Raw genomic sequence first — 19652 nt, 5'->3', positions numbered from 1 at the left:
ATTCATACTTATTTAGTTGTCGGTGCCATGTTTCAATAGTGACTTAACCCTCTAAACCACTGTTTAACATATTCTTGTGTCGCCCCCGGTCTTAGTGCATAGTTGGTTTGTCGCCGCCTGATTTAAAGGTCATAATTGGAGACGGTAATATGAGATTCGAATCGCACTAGAAACATGTATAGAAAAAAAGTGTAAAGGATGCTGAAAAGTATGGATTAAACCTTGTGTGCGCACATGAACACTATAATTTGCATGAAGACTAGGCTCTAGGGATGGATCCTGTGAGCTTATGATTAGTCCGGCGGGATCACCTAAGTTTTTTTGTTTTTTTTTTTTTTTAAAAATTTTGTGCCACTTGTACTGTCCTGAATATATGATTGGATGCACTCAACATAACCTCGGAGGGTTGCTGCATGCATACGTGGAGGGTAACCTTTGGATAGGATCGAATATTATTGAGATATATTTTATGTTTTTAACTTGCCTTTGATCAAACCTTATAAGGAATCTGATTTGTACCCAACATTATTAAATCCTTGTTAAAACGAAGAATATTAAAAAAAAAAAAAATTGTAAATTTTGTACTGATGATTGTCGGGTGAAAAACCAAACGAATAAGGAAAGGATACAAGTGTTAAGAGATTTTAATTTCCAGTGATGGCGGGCCTTTTGGAGATACGCTTGAATTGAGGATTATGTATGAATAAAATATTAGATGTCCGTACGGACTTAGCTTAATGATTCAATACGCAGTATTTGAGAAAAAAGATCATAGTTCGAACCTCAGTCGTAGCAGCATGGGGATTCTGCCGACAAATCCCTTATGCGCACCGACATTTGATCATGTTTGTTGAACCATTGAGTCACCGTGATTTACATCTTTTTAAATATTCTGTCGGGTAGGATTGGAGATTCAACCTTTTGGAAGAAAAAAAATAATAGAAGAAACTAAATTGAATGAACTAAAATATAATTACGAATCTTAATTACTTGCGGCAAAGGACGTGGACACGTCGTAATTAAACATGGACAATATTTTATTAGTCCGTGGCAATTGCTCCATGTATTATAGTATATACGACATTCCCCATTTGATATGATGTATCCTAAAGATCAGAATCAAGTTAAGTGGTCGGGACTGCATAATAATTTATAAATACTACATGGTTAGTTAGTTTAATCATTAATGAGCTAGCTAGGTACTGATGCTGCATTGCATGCTCCTTATTAATTAAATTTTATCCATTATTGTGACCTTTAATTTGGAATAAAATCATACCCTCTCAATCTTATAAAGAGTCCAGTTGCTTTTGGTTTATAAGTTAAAGAAATAAAGAATAGGAACCAAAACGCTTATTGTTATGTCAAAAGTTATAACTAATAGCAAATATGTAAATTTATTTCATTATACTTGTGTAATAGTTAAAATTACGTACATTTTTATGACAGAATGTTAAACTTGATCTTCCTAACATCCTCGCCAATACGACATAATTTACGTCACATATGACATATATTATATTATAACAACATCCATAAAAGAAATAGTGAATATTTTCCTCAGGTGATATGATTGTTTGCACTTTGCTGGGAGTGGATGGATTCTCGGCCGGTGCAATCCCACGACACAAAGAATGATTCTTGGCCGGTGCACTTCATCACTCTACTCAACCTTAACTTAATCATATTATACCATATATAATCACTTTAATTGGCGCAAGTGTCCGTGCACTCTCATCTCTTAAGAACCTTTCTCGTATGAAAAAAAAAAAAAAAACAATATAATTAACACTTTACCTCTTAATTGAATCAACCGTACCCAGTCCTCCCATAAATAAGACCTACTTAGGAGTTAGGACACCTCATGGTCTGACTAAAAACAAAAAATTGTATCTTACCATATATATATATATATATATATATATATATATATATATATATATATATATATATATATATATATATATATATAACTTGCTACTCCGTAATACAAATATATTACAAAATAAGCTTACTCTTACATGACCATACTTTTGTAAATAGTCCTCCTTTGTACATAAACTTAATGTATAACTCACTAGTATACGTACTCTTACATGACCATATCTTGTAATTAAATAGTAAAAGTATACCACCTCTCTTAGTATTCCGAAGTAATCTGCCGAGCATAATATAATGCCGCATATTGAATATTCAAGACACTTTAGGATTATATTTCTCAAAGTGAATGCTTTAGAATTTAGTCAATTTACTATAATAAATGGACATCTCACATGTAACGATATTTTCGTATCAAACAATATACTTGATCTAGCTTTGCCTTGTCAACTTGTGGAATCGTTTGGAAGAGATCATTTATTGAGTTACAATTTATATAAAAAGTTATCGCATTTGTTATAATTTTCATCATTTAATATGATATCTTTTTCAAAAGAGCGATACTACATACATATATTCCCCTCATGATTTCAACCGTTTAACTTATAATATTCACTTCTTTACGTAGCAAAAGATTATTGGTTAAAAAAACAAAACAAAACAAAAACAAACAGGAGGGGGTGACAAATTATAGTGGGTCCACACAGTGTTATGTGGATCATAACAAAAAGTACATTTTTAATATACTAAGTGTATATTATTTTTGTACTAAATGTATATTATACAATATAATGTACACTCAGTATAAAAATAATGTACATCCCCTGAATATAATGTACATTATTTTTATATTGAATGTATATTATTTTTATACTGAATGTACATTATTTTACAATATACAAAATATGGTCCACACAATAATGATTGGGAGGGGTCACCCCAACAAAGCAATCGCTTAGCTTCATCTCACAGGACACATTTTCGGCAAATTATGTTGTGCATCCGTATGCACCATGATGCAAAAACGACGTCGTTTTAATAAAACGCGCGTCTCCCCTTTAAAAAAAAAATCAGGTTCGATTCCCAGCAACAACATATGAACTAAAATTTCAGAATCGATGAACTATAATTCCATAATCTAATCTATGAACTAAAATTCTAGAATCTATGAACTAAAATTTCAGAATCGATGAACTACAATTCCAAAATCGATGAACTATAATTCCAGAATCAATAAACTATAATTCCATAATATATGAACTAAAATTCCATAATGAATGAACAACATAATGTTGTTGCTAGGAATCGAACCTGAATTTTTTTTTAAAGGAGAGACGCGCGTTTTTAATAAAACGACGTCGTTTCTGCATCCGTATGCACCATGCATGGTGCATACGGATGCACAGCATAACTATTGTCCAAGAACCCATGCGGCCATGCCCCAATGCATTCCATTAAGAAGAGCCCACCCTTCCGCTTCGGAGTTGTTATACCATGGACCAAGGTTCATCTTGCAAGGTGAATCCCAGTCCTAAACGACGTATAAATTGTGTATTTTTAGTATTGGAATTGTAAATTTCTAGAATATAAATTGTGTTTCTGAGTCAAAACACATAGCAGTTGTAGAAGAGAATTTGTGAATACAATAGAAGGTCATCAAATCTTAATCTATTACTAGAGTATTTGAAAGGAACTTATGAATACAAAACAAAGTAATCATTTACATATATATATATATATATATATATATATATATATATATATATATATATATATATATATATATATATATATATGTTAACATTGTGTATTCGTAGCATACAAATGGTAAATTTTAAAAGATAAATTGTGAACATTTAAACCCGGGACCATAGAATAATCTGCGTCCGCTTCGATCGAGCTAGTTGCCTGAACCCTTCCCATAATATAATAGGGATACCATACTTAATTGGTATTCCATGGAAATTCTCAAAAATCTATCTAAAGACCAGCATCAAAGCATATAGACCTCAAAAAAGCTACACCCCGTATCCTAAAATTTAATATTTGCAACTTATATACATGCACTCCGATCCCAGTCCTATATAAAGGATCAAAGCTGCATAGTGTTAGAAACATACAGTACAACACAATACAATCCTCTAGATCAGTTTGTTTGAGTGTTGGTTTGGTGCATGGCCATGGCACGTCCTCGTCCAGCAGACAAGGCAGATCTGGTTAAGATCGGGATGGAAGGCTTTGCCATTGCGGACAAGGAATATCCTCGTAAGAGGTATAACTGGTGGAACTTTGTTGTTCCTGCAGCGAAAGAATCGCCGCCTTCACCAGCTGCTGCTGCCAAAAATGTTATGGACTGCAATCAAGCTGCGAAAGCATATGGAGGTGTGGTGGTGAAGGACTACTTTTTCCCCAGGAAAATGGCCAAGTTCAGGAAGAAGCAAGGTTACTAGCTACTCGGCTCATCTTCATCTCTTTCAACCATCAATACACCCATGGAAGCTGTTTAGTAGTATGTAGCAAAAAGCTAGCTTGGTGGTTGGGTTCAAGTTTGAGTTTAATGTGTCTCTGATCTTCAGGGGAAGGATCACTATATCTTGTATGGTTGTTTCACTAGCTTAACTTGTTTGTATGGTGTGTTTTTAAGTATAATAACCCGTTTTCCATAGCCCCAGGATTCGAGCAGAGCTCAAGTTTCCTTAACCTTAAACAAGCTAGGCCGATATCTAAGAAAATAAACATGTTAATGACATCAAAACAGCCATTTCCCTGTTATTGATCAAAGAAACATAAACTCAAAAATCTATGCTCCATAATACTGTGTAAAAGAAACATCCTCAAAGAAATGTTCCATTCATCAACAAGCACAACACATATCAAGAACAGTATACTTTAGAATAATCCCAGTCAAGTTGGTCAGGCTATTGAGCGGCCTATTGGCCTTCTTAGTTTCAGCCGGTCAACTATGTACACTTTCAAGTTGAAAGTAACCCCTACTCACCTACCCCACCAACTCCAACTTGGTCAAATATATGATTGGGATCAAAAGAAGAGAGACCAGAGACGTATACGCCATCATTGGAGTTCCATAGAAGCAACTAGCAAGTATTGAAAGTGAATTGAAGCAAGATTTGCAATTAATTTATTTCAAATCCAAGAGCCAATTATATGTTCAGGAGAATGAATATATACATTATTTACATTGAAATGTGTTCTAAACAATGAATCAGAGCACTGGAATCCTACACAATCATGAAATTCAAGAATGGAATTCAGTGAAGGATAGTTTTACCAATTCAGCAGACAGGGGTGAGTCTCATCGGAACCTTCTCCCTTGCAGGATCACCAAGTCCACCGGCCACGATTCTGACCACCTTCTTGAACGCGAAATGTAAGCAATTCGAGAACACTATCCAGCTTAAGACCTCGTAGACGAAATCAAAAGCCGGGTCGGAAATTGAATTGGACGAGGGTTCATCCCAATTTGCCCCGCCAAATCCACCGAAATTCCACCCGCCTCCTCCGCCGCCGCCCCAGCTATTCCCACCGCCAAAGGCTCCATCGTCGTCTCCCCCATCAAAGAAAAATCCGAACTCCCCGCCGTCATCCTCGCCCTCGCCGCCGCCGCACAACAACTTCCGCCTAACGCGCCTTGTTTTGCGGGTAAGTCTCCGCGGCGCCGTTCTGATCCGATTCATTATCACCGGCGGTGGAGCCACGGCGTCCGTAGGGGAGAACGCCGCTGAAATCGGGATGAAGCCGGAGGCGGAGGACGGCAGTGATTGCTGATCATCGGAGAGAGACACGACATTGTTTGAGGTGAAACCATGGTGGCGATTCAGAAGGAATTTCGAGCTGTGGGTGGAGGCTAGCGCCGTTATCGCATCGGAAAACACAGAAATTTCCATTGATTTTGGATCCGAACCCCGAATTGAACAAACTAGGGCTTCGCAAGAAAAGGAATTGGTGATTTTCGAGGGAAATTTGCAGAAGAAACAATGTTTCCTTTTTGGTTTGGATGAAAAAAGTTAGGATATTTATTTATTTTTCATGAAACGGACAAAACATGGTCAGATTCTTAAAGAAAATCTCAGGCGGCAAGCAATAGACAACCACGTATCCTCCGCCCGCCCTACTGCATTAGGCAACTATTGTTGTTTAGGGGGAAGTCAAAGGATACTTCAACCTAACGTGATCAAGAGATGTTCCATTTTGAATTCAATCATGGTTAAGTTTTTGATAAAATTTCCAAAAGAAAAAAAAAATATATATATATATATATATATATATATTGTAATTAAGTATTTTAACTAAAAAAATATTTCAAAGAAATCTCTTCTTCTTTCCAAAAGGTTGAACCCAATCCTAAGGGCCTCCACACCCCGACCCGACAGAGCATCTGAGAGGATGTAAATCATGGTAACTCAACTGAACATAAACCACATAGGCTAGACATTTGCTTACTGCGTACGAGAATCCCCTCACTTTGAAATCTCTTGAATCTATAAAATAGTGCAATTTGTTTTAAGGGTTAATTCCCAAAATATCATTCGATTATGATTTTTTCTTAAATTGGTTCATTGACTTTTAATTGTATCCAAAGTAATCCTCCGACTGGTGAATTTTAAGCCAAAACGATCATATGTTAACTTTGTAGGTGTTAAAATGAAGGGTAAAACAGGTAATTCAAATTTTGCCCTCCAATTTAATGAATATGCGACTCCCTTTCCGCAGCCTGAGCACTTTTTTCTTCAAATTAAGTTGTTGTTCTCCTCAATTTGCGATCAAAATGTGGATAATAAACTAGAAGACTAAAAAAGTTTGTCTTAAACTTCATCTACAAAATTCCCAAAGCAAATATTTCACTATGGGGATGTTCTTGTTCGTTTTTGTCAGTGCGGCACGCAATGAAGCATCCAAATATCATGAACTAATGAAAATCCCAGTCAAAAATTCTGGGTTTGTGGAAGAAGCAATGTTAGTCAAAATTGTTATTTAATTTTTAAAATTTTTGTTATTAATTTTACGGTTTGCAATGTTATTATTAATTTTGATTGTAGGTTGAGGTAGCAACAACCTAATTTCAAGAAAATCTTACGCAGGCCGCTGAAAGGGAGTCACAGATTTATTAAATTGGAGTACAAACTGTAAAATTAATAACAAAAATTTAACTCTTTGTTTGCAATTAAAAGTCAAAGAACCAATTTAAGAAAATACTATAGTCGGAGGACCATTTTGGGAATTAACTCTTTATTCTAATATTACATATTCATCATTTTGTCACTAATGGTGTGTTTGAAAACCAGGAAAATGGCTTCTGAAAAATGGGTCATTTTCAATAAAGCATTTTCCTTTCCAATGTTTGGTTGCATTCCAGAAATTGTTTTGGTGTGTTTGGTTCATTTTCCAGAAAAGGAGCAGAATTGTATTTATTTATTTTTTTTTTAAAAAAAAAACTCACTACAAATTTATATATATAAAATAAAATCAAAACACAATAACATTGTCTAGAAAAACACACAAAATCACAGCAAAATAATCGAAAACAATACAACAAAATCTGATTTTCAAAGCAAAAATCAATATGGCCGACTGGTTGACTAGTTTCCGGCCCGGCAACCATTTCAGAAGAAGTGGGAGGAAGAGGTGGTCTCAGTGCTCTGGTAGAGGGAGGGGGGACATGGTAGAAACTAGGGGTGGGCGTTTCGGGTTTCGGTTCGGTTTTTTCGTTTCGGTTTCGATTTTTCGCTTTTAAAAAAGTTAAACCATTCGGTTTAACATTAGAGTTCGGTTCAGTTTGAAACGGTTCGGTTTAAGATCCCCTAATTTCAACATTTCATAATTTTTCGAAATTGAAGCATGTGCTCCATCTCAACTAAAAGCTTAAGCTGATAGTTGGATACACATTAATGGATATATGCTCACACGCCCCCTCACGTGTACGATGGATTCCAACCAACACGTGGACCGGTAAACCGTAGTCGCTTACGAGTGGCGTTGAGATTCGAACCCATGACCTTTGGTCTGGCTCTGATACCAAATTGAAGCATGTGCTCCATCTCAACTAAAAGCTTAAGCTGATAGTTGGATACACATTAATGGATATATGCTCACATTCGAACATACTACCAAACAATACATAATCACATAATCCAAATCCAAACTCTAAACATTATATAACAAAATAGCAATCCAAAATTCAAACACAATACTAAATACTAATTACCAAGTATCAATTAACTTTTTTTGCACAACCGACTCTTCAGTTGGTTCATTTGAAATATTTTTATTGACAAGATGAATAATCATCTATCTGTATAGTTGATATTAGAAGAACAATGGTAAAGTACTATATAATTAATTTTTAGACACAATCTGTCATTGCTAGTGCACTTGCAATATATTCCAATGCTAGAAAATAATTCTAGTGCACTGGAAATCAAAATTAGAATGACGGTAAAGCACATTAAATTTATAGAAACATGAAACTAAGGAAAATACTGAATATTGTAAATATAACTCAAGTTAGATATAATTGTGAGGTAAAAAATAATTGCGACAAACAACAAAAGTGCAATGTAGAGAACAAGTTATAAAGAAATCAAATAAAAATTTAAGGGAGATACCAATGAGAATAAGAACTAAACGGCGGAGCAGGCATCAAGGGGCTTCGATTTACTTATTATTATTATTATTATTATTATTATTATAAAAAATCATATGATATTCATTTTGGTTCAGTTTTTGTCAAACTGTTCGGTTTCGGTTCGGTTCGGTATCGAACCATTCGATTTACAAGAATTCCGAACCGTTCGATTTTCTAATACTAGTTCGGTTCGGTTCGGTTCGATTCGATTCGGATAACCTGAACCCAAGTGCCCACCCCTAATAGAAACACTTGGAAAATGACTTCTTAAAAAAAAAAAAAAAGGAAAGTCATTTTATTAAAAATCTGATGTATTTTTTATTGACCAAGACATGATTTTCCATTGACTTTAAGTTTCCTCCTTGCCAAACACTGAAAATTCGAAAAATAATTTTTAAAATATTATTTTTTCAAGTTTCCAAACACATCCTAATTAAATACAGTACAAACTAGACTAATACTATGTACTTGGTATCTTAATGGTTATGGTTACTCTTTGTAACTAATTAATTATATAAATTTTAATCTAATAAAATTACTTTTATATAAATAAAATCATAATTTAAATTGGAGCATGACAGTATGTTATGTTAGAACATGAAACTTTATTGTATTACAATTATTATTATTATCATTATTCAAATAATAATTATTTTGTTTATAAAATAGACCAAAAAGAAAAAAATAAAAGTTTTATGAATTAATTTTCTTTGACTGCACCATTAGTATATGTCAGTCTGTAATAATTATGCATGTATGGACAGTTCAACTGATCATAGAGGTGAAGTTTTGAAAGAAAAAAAAAAAAGAAGTTACAATAAATATAAAGACAATTGTTTCAGAATAAAAGTATAACTTGCAGTTAATGTATATTATATATTAATAATAATTAACAATAACAAAAGTGACAAAAAAATTATCTGTTGTTGTTTGGCCCGATCCGGATAAATCGGGCTATCTGAACTGCGCTTATATATGACTTCGCTGCATGCCATTATCAGAAACCAACCTTTCCTCCGATCACAGCGCTCCCGCACAAGAAGAAGCCTTCTCTTCCTCTTCGCCGTGCATTTCTACTTTTTCCGATCGATCATCCATTTTTTCTCTTTCTAGACCTCATCACAAGCTCACATGAATTAATTAATACGGCTACGCTGATGATATGATGATCTTATACGTACGCAGCTATAATTATTAATTAATTAATGTCATTGAAAATGGCGTCGAAGCCGCCGCAGCCGACTGCTCCCAGCAGAGGAGGGTCAAAGTACGTGCAGATGCAATCGGAGCCTTCGCCGTCGGTCACCTCGTCGCTGCTGCCGCACCACCAGCAGACGAGCTCCGAGTTGACTCGGATTTTCGATGAGCTGCCTAAGGCTACCATCATCCATGTCTCCCGTCCTGACGCCAGCGATATCAGCCCCTTGCTCCTCACCTACACCATTGAATTCAAATACAAACAGGTTCGGGGCACTACTTGTATGTTTCGTAATTTTTTTTTTTTTTTCGTGCATGTGTGTATATTAGTAGTCGATCACTCAACAATCAGCGGTTAGCTTAGCTGCTTTAGAAGTTTGATGTTTAGAATTCTAGGAGTTGGATTAAGGTGGCGGGAACTTTTTCTAATATAATATTAAAACACATTTCACATGAACTTCAAAAGCTGGATCATAAGGCAATACGCCATCTCAAATTAGATATATAGGTGGGCAATTTGGTACAATATATTACTATGATACGAAAGGCCTTTTGTCCAACGGGATAATTGCATAAAACTTGAGATCTCAATTAAGAAATCACAAGTTGTGTGTGTGTGTGTATATATATATAGTAAATTTACTGATAACCTATAGTCCAAGTAGTGGAAGGAGTTTGGTTCCCTTAATTTGAACTCGCGAATGGAGCAGCAGGGATTAGGAAAGCTCCCCTAGTGGGAATATGGGATGCAATGGCAGCTCAACTCTGGATTAGCAGAAAACGCTGTGGGAGCTTAGGGGTGCTCTATTTTGAGATTGAACGATCAAGTGTGGCTTGTGATTAAAATAAAGTGATGTTCAATATTATCAGGAATGCAATTTGGATTTTTACTGGCTTAGAAGAAGAATATTGTTCAATGATGGATATAGTTTTTCCAATTAAACATCTTCCTTGGCTAACTATATCCCATTTCCCCCAGAATATTAGGTTGAATCTTTTCTAGACATAATTCATCATATCATTATCTGCAGTGTTTACATTTTTGTATGTTGGAGGGATGGCTCCTGTTTAAAAATTATATTTGATGTCTGATATGTTATACTATGGTTTTACCATGCAGTTCAAGTGGCAACTAGTCAAGAAAGCTCCTCAAGTGTTTTATTTACATTTTACATTAAAGAAGCGCTTATTTATTGAGGAGATAACTGAGAAGCAAGAGCAGGTATATTTGAATTTTCATCCATCTGTCTATAATCAAAACTCCATTTTGTTACAGAATTTAATCCCGAATAGCTGCTCTGTTACTTGCATTTTCGTATCTGCTTTAACAGTGAAGTTTTCATTATTTATGACTGGTGTTTTACTTTTAAAGGTTAAAGAATTACTTCAAAACTTGGGATTAGGAGAGAACATACCTCACACACCAACCATGCATGAAGATGATGACCCAGATGATGAGTCTCTCCCAATGCGTACTGACGAAAGTGTCAGAAACAGGTGATTTTTCATTCAGTGTGACTTTTCATAGTAGAAAGAAGGTATTAGATTCATTGTTCCCCTTATAATAGTTATCGTTCTTACAGGTGATTTTTTGTTCAGAGATGTTCCTTCTAGTGCTGCTCTGCCAATAATTCGCCCCACACTTGGAAGGCAACATTCTATGTCAGACACAGCAAAAGTTGCCATGCAAGGGTATTTAAATCATTTTCTTGGGAATATGGATATTGTCAATTCTCCTGAGGTATGTTAGTCTATCTTTTACTCCATAGTTGTTTAGTTTTCATAGTCCCATGAATCATAATAAGGTTATTGTAGTGTTTCTTCGTGAATGTTTTTGTTGGAATACTCTTTTTTTTTTTTCCTAACTTATCATGCCAAGGAATTATGCCTTGTAGGTTTGCAAGTTTTTGGAGGTTTCGAAATTATCTTTTTCTCCAGAATATGGTCCTAAGCTTAAAGAAGACTATCTTATGGTGAAACATTTGCCCAAGATACAATTTGATGGTGATAAAAGAAGATGTTGTTCATGTGACTGGCTCAGTTGTTGTAAAGACATTTGGCAGAGGGTAACACAATTATTTCATGAAATTAGCCCTTAGGTTGATATAATCTTGACCTGGATTTTCTGTATTTTAAGGATCTTTTTGTGTTTTAAGTGCAACCTTGAAAGGTGAAGTTTATCCTTTTGGTACATCTTGCTCCCATCAGGTTCACCTTTGTATGTTCTATTAGAGCTTCAAATTACCTTATTTTTCTTGAATACTTGTATTAGTTTGAGTTGTAATTAGGATGAAAATTACACAAAAAGTTTGGTGATATTAATTGTGTGTAGAACTATAGAAATGGAGGCATTTGCTGCATTTATTTGCATGACTAAGAGAGTATAGCTGTAAACATGAAAATAACTATGTTCATTTTATTTAATTGCCTCTTCAATTATCAGTTTACCATCCTAATACCTCTTATAATTACCATGTGGTGGTTGTTGTATTGTATGTAATATTTATTACCTTGAATTAAATGCTCGAAATAATTTTTCCGGTAGTGATAATTTAAGTTCCTCCATGGTGACTTGTGTCATGAACATGCTTGTTTCATGTTTCTTAGAGATATGCCTTCATTTATCAATTTCTGTCTGAACTTTCCCTTTCAAGTTCCTTGATTATCAATTTGGGTAATTTGCAGGTATGGGCTGTGCTGAAGCCTGGATTCTTGGCTTTTCTTAGAGATCCTTTTGACAATGTGCCTTTGGATATTGTTGTTTTTGACGTTCTACCAGTGTCAGATGGAGAAGGTCAAGTATCATTAACAAAAGAAATAAATGAAGGAAAACCATTACGCCATTATTTCAGGGTAAGGAACAGGTGTATGAATGCTTATCTGTTCTGAAGCACCTTTTGGAAGGCTGTGTTTTAACTCAATTAGTTTCATTTTGTTGTAGTGTCATGCTGAAAATCAGAAATTTACTTTTCAGTGCTAGAACTGAATTCTATAGTAGTGAACTGTAAAAGTTTTGGTACAATTTTATGTCCCAGGAAGTTGTGCAATGATTTTTCTCATATTTACATTGCACGCCTAATTGTTTGAATTTATAGATCAATTATGGAATCTGACTGTGAAGTTGTGCAGATGTTATGACTCATTATGTTATTCATGTTTGAGATAACTAACACATCCCAGTGTAACCTATTTAAAGGTATTATGATGTGTGTTTTCCCTCTGTCATTATTGCCTCCTTGCTGACACCTCACTACCTGACATACGATCTTAGTGAATGAAAAGCTTCTATAATTACTTTTATTCCATATCTATATCTATGTCATTGGCAATTCCCTTTTCTGTAGTTGAAATTGCATTTTTTGAACTAACTGAATTTAAAATAGGTGTCTTCTGGAACTCGTAGCGTAAAACTAAGAGTAAAGAGTGATGCTAAAGTTAAAGATTGGGTTGCTGCAATTAATGATGCTGGGTTTAGACCACGTGAAGGTTGGTGTCATCCTCATCGTTTTGGTTCTTTTGCTCCTCCTCGTGGGTTTACAGAAGATGGCAGCCAGGCTCAGTGGTTTGTAGATGGTCGAGCAGCATTTGAAGCCATTGCTCTGGCGATTGAGGAAGCAAAATCAGAGGTGCATTACTTTTTCCTAATTCATGAATGCATAACTCTTCATTATACCTCTTTTTAAGGATGTTGTGGGCCATTTGAGAGTGCAGATATTTATATGTGGCTGGTGGCTTTGCCCAGAGCTGTATCTGCGACGCCCTTTTCAGAGTCATTTATCTTCTCGACTTGATTTGTTAATGGAAGCAAAGGCCAAACAAGGTGTTCAGGTACATATCATAGTCTCATGCTAATGTTCAATTAGTTTCTTATGTAGCATAAAGTGCTTTCAGTTTGTTAAACTTTTTAGAAACCTACCTTCCAGTTCCAGCTTTTTAGTTCATTATTGAACCCAATATGTATGCGCACATACTTCAAGATCATCTTTGTTGATATGCATGTTTCATATTTTGTTCATTAATTAATGTCATCAGATTTGAGGTCTAGTTAGTTTGACTAATTTTGTTCCCCAATCAAGTATTTGTTGTTGAGACTTTTGAGCATTCACTAATTGATCTCTATGCTATGTGGAAATAACTAATTAAGCATAGTGAACTTGAAACGAAAATGAACTAATAAGATTGCTCTACGCTGTGTCCATGCATGTGCATAATCTGTTCCTAGTAATGGTGGCAACAAAACTTACATTCCCCTATATTTTTAAATTGCAGATTCCACCCCTATTTCCTTCCTTTTCTTATTCATTGTCTTCAAGCTACAATACTGCCAATGGCCAACACCATGCAAGTTCCCATCTTTCACTATAACGAAATGCCTTCAAATACCAAAAGATTTTCCCAGATCCATGCATAGATCTAGTCCAACCACTTACGCTCAAGTTCATAAACATTTTTGTATATACCTATGTTCATCAATGCCTAGATCTAGTGTGAGAGGGAGAATGGTAAAGAATGGCATGGATATTTCTAACTATAAAGTGATGACAACAATATCATTTCATATCCTATTTCAGTCCTGTTAGGAGACAAACTCTACTGGTGTGGTTTTTGTAAACAATTGAAAAAGCGGGCGTGTCAATGTGAGTTTGATTAAAATTATCCCTTTTCTCAATTGGCTTGTCAATAGGCAATTTATGGTATGACACGTCTGGTAAAATACTGTCTTAATGCTGTTGCTATGTTGCCTCTTCACTCATGCGGTAGTTACTTATTTCTCTTTCTGAACCTCTATATTTTTAACTGGCTGATGGTTTTGACCTATATCTTTGCTTCAGATTCATATTCTGCTTTACAAGGAGGTTGCTCTTGCTTTAAAAATCAACAGTGTGTACAGCAAGAAGAAGCTTTTAGGCATACACAAAAATATCAGAGTACTTCGTTATCCTGATCATTTTTCTAGTGGTGTCTATTTATGGTATGCACTATTAAAGGAAAATCCACTAGGCTTTCCTTTGTATTGTTTCTTGGAACTGGGAACTTTGGTTAATTATTTGAAAAATCTGGGAACTTTGGAACAAATATGCAGCTGCTGATATTACTTTATGCATATGTATAGGTCTCATCACGAAAAAATTGTGATCGTTGACCATCAGATTTGTTTTATTGGGGGACTAGATCTTTGCTTTGGTCGGTATGACTCTTTAGAACATAAAGTTGGTGATTGCCCTCCTATTACTTGGCCCGGAAAAGACTACTACAATCCCAGGTATGATTTCACATTCTACTAAATGGCATTTACCTTCATTGTATCTTTATGTTGCATTCCTTATTTGAAAATTTTGATCAAGAAGCAAATATTTAAATAAATAACTAAGGCCTTTTAGCAGGCACCATTCTTTCTAGGAATTTCCAAGTTGCTCATGCAGATCTATTTTCAGGGAGTCTGAACCAAATTCATGGGAAGATACTATGAAGGATGAATTGGATAGGAGAAAATATCCACGCATGCCATGGCATGACGTCCATTGCGCCCTTTGGGGACCACCTTGCCGTGATGTTGCTCGACATTTTGTTCAGCGCTGGAACTATGCTAAGGTTCATATTTTGCTCTTAACTACTATTACTAGTGTATCTAAACTTTTTTGGTAACCCTTAATAGTGCTATGTCATCTTTCAGAGGAATAAAGCCCCAAATGAGCAAGCAATTCCACTACTCATGCCTCAGCACCACATGGTTATTCCTCATTACATGGGAAAATTCAGCGAGAAACACACTGCAAATAAAGATGTTAGTATTGCTCATGACATTGAGAGACAAGAACAAGAGTCATTTTCATGCAGGTCGTCTTTCCAAGATATTCCCTTGCTTATTCCCCAAGAAGCTGATAGGATGGATATCAATGGTGAATCAAAACTGAGTGGGTTCAGTACAGGACATGATTTTCATAAACAGCCAAGCAAAAAAATTAGATCTCTTTCTCTCCGAAGGGGTAAAATGGAACCTTTAGTACCAGACATGCCTATGAAAGGATTTGCAAATGGAGTTGATGCGTTAGATCTTCAGCAGGATTTGTCTTCCAATTTGATGCACCGTGGCATCAAATCCTTAGATAGAGAATTGTGGGAAACACAAGATCAAGACGATCAAGTTGGTTTGTTGGATGAAGCTGGGGAAGTTGGACCATGTGTTCCATGTCACTGTCAGGTGAGATACAACCAGTCTAACCTGGTTAGGAATTAAGGAATTCTATTAGCTATTCCAAGTTTCTGATTACCATAGGCTATTCTGTACTGTTTTGCTCAATGCTCGAGATACATTCAGTGTCTAAACTGGTTAGGAATTTCATTTTTTCTTCCAAGTTTCTGAGTATCATCGGCTATGCTTTAGTTTTTTGCTTAATGCTCTGTATGGAACACCAAGAGTCTGATTTTAAACCAAATTTTCTGGTATAAATTCTAGTCTTTTACATAGAAACGTTACAATGAAAGCATGATTTTTGTTGCTTTTGACTCTCCCAAGTCTACTTCCTATATTATGTTTTCTTGATTAGCTATGGCTTTCTGTTTCAGGTTATAAGGAGTGTCAGTCAATGGTCTGCTGGAACAAGCCGAATTGAAGGAAGCATACACAATGCTTACTGCTCTCTAATTGAGAAGGCAGAACACTTTGTTTATATAGAGGTTTGTAATATGCTTTTTCTTTAAAGAATCTTTGTCAATTGAAGAGATTATAAATCGTCTTCATATTGCAATCTTCTTTGCTCTTGAGGTTATCAAGACTTCTAAGCAACTCTTGAATATTTTCTGAACTTGATGGGATTTTTTTTGCAGAATCAGTTTTTCATTTCAGGTCTTACTGGAGATGACATTATACAGAATCGTGTGTTAGATGCATTGTATAAGCGAATCATGAGAGCTTATAATGAGAAGAATTGTTTCAGGGTTATTGTTATCATACCTCTCCTTCCTGGATTTCAGGTATTGATACACTTGCTGGATGTATCTGGAATATTAACAACAGAGAAATATTACTGAACTATGTATTCCAATATAACGTGAATGTATCTGGAATGCATGAAAATTACAATAGCTCACTAGCATTTATTCTAAACTATGGGACATGTGATAGTGAAACTAGGAATCTTATAATCTACTCCTAAGGTATAAGGAAACCCAAATTCCTAAGTTGAGTTTAGGAAACATTCCTTAAACTCCACATAGGAATACCCAACCTATTCTAATACATATTTTACTCTAATGTAATAAGTTTTGACAGGGTGGTTTGGATGATAGTGGTGCTGCAGCTGTCAGAGCTATCATGCATTGGCAATATCGGACAATATGCAGAGGACATAGTTCAATATTGCAGAATCTTCATGATCGGATTGGCCCTAGAGTGAATGATTATATATCATTCTATGGTCTCAGGGCCTACGGTAGACTGTTTGATGGTGGTCCTTTGGTATCTAGCCAGGTTTTTTTTTTTTTTTTACTTCCACCTCACTGCTCATATATGTTAGTGGCATCTATTTTCTGAATTCCACTTCTCCTCTCTCATGTTTCTCAGTTTTCATAGCTATTGTTCATTCACGGTGGATTCATGTGTTTGCCAATTTTCTAGATTTATGTGCACAGCAAGATCATGATAATTGATGACTCTACAACCTTGATTGGATCGGCAAATATAAATGACCGGAGCTTGCTTGGATCAAGAGACTCTGAGGTATGCATTTCTCTCTTTGAAATTTACACTTCAAATTATAAACTACGGAGTAAAAGTTATTTCATGTATGAAGCCAATCAACTTAACTGGAACAATATGTGTAATGTGGTTAGCTTATTTTTGGAAGAAATGTGAAAATATTACATTAATACAGATGTATGATCCACTTGGTAATTCTTATACTGCTGTCTATCCTATGCATATGCATTGAATAGAACTCTTCTATAGTTGATATGATTTTTCCCCCTTTCAGATTGGTCTAATCATTGAGGACAAAGAATTTGTGGATTCATATATGGGAGGCAAACCATGGAAGGCTGGGAAATTTACATCAAGTCTTCGGCTCTCACTATGGTCTGAGCATCTTTGTCTAAATGCTGAGGAGGTTCTACTCTGTTAACCACACCTCTTTCTTATTTCCTTCTTCAGGAATAGAAGGGGGGGCATGGATTATGAGCTGTAGGTACGCTGTTAATGATTATTTCTTCTCATTTGCTAGGTTGGTAAAATTAACGATCCAGTGATTGATTCGACATACAAGGATATATGGATGGCAACTGCAAAGGTAAGAGTGGTAAATGCTTCTTGTTTTCTGAACTTTTTATACATCGTTGTCCAGAGTGATCCTTTTTTATTGTTTTCCCTCCTCCAGTTAGCATTCTGCTTCTTAAATAACCTGGTAGTTTTGTCATCTACAGACAAATACCATGATTTTCCAAGATGTTTTCTCCTGCTTACCAAATGATCTTATACATTCTAGGTATGGCATAACTTCCAGCACAGCATCTTTCATCCTTTTTCTACTTTCCCTCTCCTCTTTCATTCAATTCAAGTAGCAGTAATATATATCCCCTTGCAGGTCTGCTCTTCGACACTGCACAGCGCAATTGAAAGGCAAAATCAGTCATGGTACCATAGACTTAGGAGTAGCTCCAGGTAAGCTAGAGCCTCAGCAAGATAGAGACGCGAAGGGAACAAATCCCATGGAACGGTTAGAGTCTGTGAAGGGCCATCTCGTTTGTTTCCCATTGGATTTCATGTCCAAAGAAGACTTGAGGCCTGTTTTCAATGAAAGCGAGTACTACGCTTCACCTCAGGTTTTCCATTAGGCGCAATTCTGTAGGGCCAGATCAAAGAGGTTTGTCAATTGTCACATGCTATGGTTCTTGTCCTTGCATGCATAAACATAAAGGAGAATGGACCATCTCACATCAAGACACACATCTCCTACGCTGCCTCCTTGTCTCATTCGAGATTAGATACATACCGAAGAGATGGGTTCTGGATTTGGGAAGCTCTGAATTTCTGCAATGCTTTCAGTGAACAAAAGGGAATGCAGACAGAACCAGATAATGGACTGTCTTCTGCAAAGGAAAATCATCTTTCATAGTTCATACACATGGATTGTATACCTAAGTGTTTGCAGATTGTAGATTGCAGACTGTAGATTGCTTGTTTCAATATGCCATCATACCATGATGAATAAATTTATATTCTTTGATTTATGTTTTATACAATTTCTTTCATCCTAAATTACGTGTCAAGTTATATAAATAAATAGGGGATAATTTTAACTGAGTTGACAAGACTGTTGGTTTGGGTGGCGGTAGATTGTGAAACATTGGTGTGACAATGATAATTTGCTAATGAGCATTCACATTGCCTGGCATTCTCCATCAAGAAGAATCCATTCAATTGTGTGCCTGTGGAGGTTTGCTGCATGCTCTTCTCACCTTGAAAGACAAATCACATATTCTTTAGGTCATCATATCCAATATTCTAACCCCATAAAGAAAGCTACTAAAAGCAAAAAACAATTCAACCATAAAGCAACGGGCCATAAATAATTTTGCTTTCTATATTTTTAATTTTAAATTAAGTTTAGAATGGAAAATGAAAAACTAAAAAATTGGAATAAATGCAGAGATAACTCAAAACTATCAAAATGCATTGATTGACATTCATTCCTGCTTATTTTATTTTATATAATAAATTAAATGGAAAAACAGAATAGAGAGATAAGGGAGAAAATGGAGAATCTCTTATTACTAACCAACATGTTGCCGTGGTGGTTCAGCATCTCGTCCCTCCATTTGACCAGCCCCCTACCATTTAGTGTGCTGACAGTAGGGACGATGGACTATTACATAATCAACTCATAATGTCCACACTTAACTATATTTATAACAACGACGTTATATTAGAAAAATGCTA

The 19652-nt window shown here is 35.6% G+C and overlaps 2 protein-coding genes across 4 annotated transcripts; one reads left to right on the top strand and one right to left on the bottom strand.

The window, feature by feature from the left end:
* Nucleotides 1–3391: 3391 nt before the first annotated feature.
* LOC109175971 lies at nucleotides 3392–6030 on the bottom strand. Of its 3 annotated transcripts, none has more exons than XM_019325362.1 (2): nucleotides 5168–6030; nucleotides 3392–3409 (listed from the first exon to the last, which is right to left on the bottom strand). In XM_019325362.1, exon 1 carries the CDS (start codon nucleotides 5781–5783, stop codon nucleotides 5172–5174), a length of 612 nt encoding a protein of 203 aa, XP_019180907.1. In that variant the 5' UTR covers nucleotides 5784–6030; the 3' UTR covers nucleotides 3392–3409; nucleotides 5168–5171. The 3 variants fall into 3 exon arrangements, with proteins under 3 accessions (XP_019180907.1, XP_019180905.1, XP_019180906.1); XM_019325360.1 differs by lacking the exon at nucleotides 3392–3409 and adding an exon at nucleotides 4496–4571; XM_019325361.1 differs by lacking the exon at nucleotides 3392–3409 and adding an exon at nucleotides 4627–4644.
* A 3708-nt stretch (nucleotides 6031–9738) lies between these two features.
* On the top strand, nucleotides 9739–18901 carry LOC109175443 (phospholipase D zeta 1-like). The gene is made up of 20 exons (XM_019324703.1): nucleotides 9739–9984; nucleotides 10839–10940; nucleotides 11091–11215; nucleotides 11318–11459; nucleotides 11614–11784; nucleotides 12404–12571; nucleotides 13102–13344; nucleotides 13430–13546; nucleotides 14551–14690; nucleotides 14832–14981; nucleotides 15154–15310; nucleotides 15393–15920; nucleotides 16286–16396; nucleotides 16547–16693; nucleotides 16992–17189; nucleotides 17337–17438; nucleotides 17692–17823; nucleotides 17938–18003; nucleotides 18137–18198; nucleotides 18298–18901. Exons 1-20 carry the CDS (start codon nucleotides 9739–9741, stop codon nucleotides 18545–18547), a joined length of 3357 nt encoding a protein of 1118 aa, XP_019180248.1. The 3' UTR covers nucleotides 18548–18901.
* The last annotated feature ends 751 nt before the right edge of the window (nucleotides 18902–19652 follow it).

Source organism: Ipomoea nil, unplaced genomic scaffold, assembly GCF_001879475.1.
Source record: "Ipomoea nil cultivar Tokyo-kokei standard unplaced genomic scaffold, Asagao_1.1 scaffold0688, whole genome shotgun sequence".
NCBI classification, from domain to species: Eukaryota; Viridiplantae; Streptophyta; class Magnoliopsida; order Solanales; family Convolvulaceae; genus Ipomoea; species Ipomoea nil.
Note: the sequence above shows the minus strand (reverse complement) of the source record. Positions and strands in the feature narration are given on the sequence as shown.

Excerpts from the sequence above, each read along its gene's own strand:
- LOC109175971 (XM_019325362.1), bottom strand. The coding sequence starts at position 5,783 with ATGGAAATTTCTGTGTTTTCCGATGCGATAACGGCGCTAGCCTCCACC.
- LOC109175443 (XM_019324703.1), top strand. The coding sequence starts at position 9,739 with ATGGCGTCGAAGCCGCCGCAGCCGACTGCTCCCAGCAGAGGAGGGTCA. Across the intron at positions 10,941-11,090 it reads TAACTGAGAAGCAAGAGCAG|GTTAAAGAATTACTTCAAAA; the intron begins GTATATTTGAAT and ends TTACTTTTAAAG. Across the intron at positions 18,004-18,136 it reads TATGGATGGCAACTGCAAAG|ACAAATACCATGATTTTCCA; the intron begins GTAAGAGTGGTA and ends TGTCATCTACAG.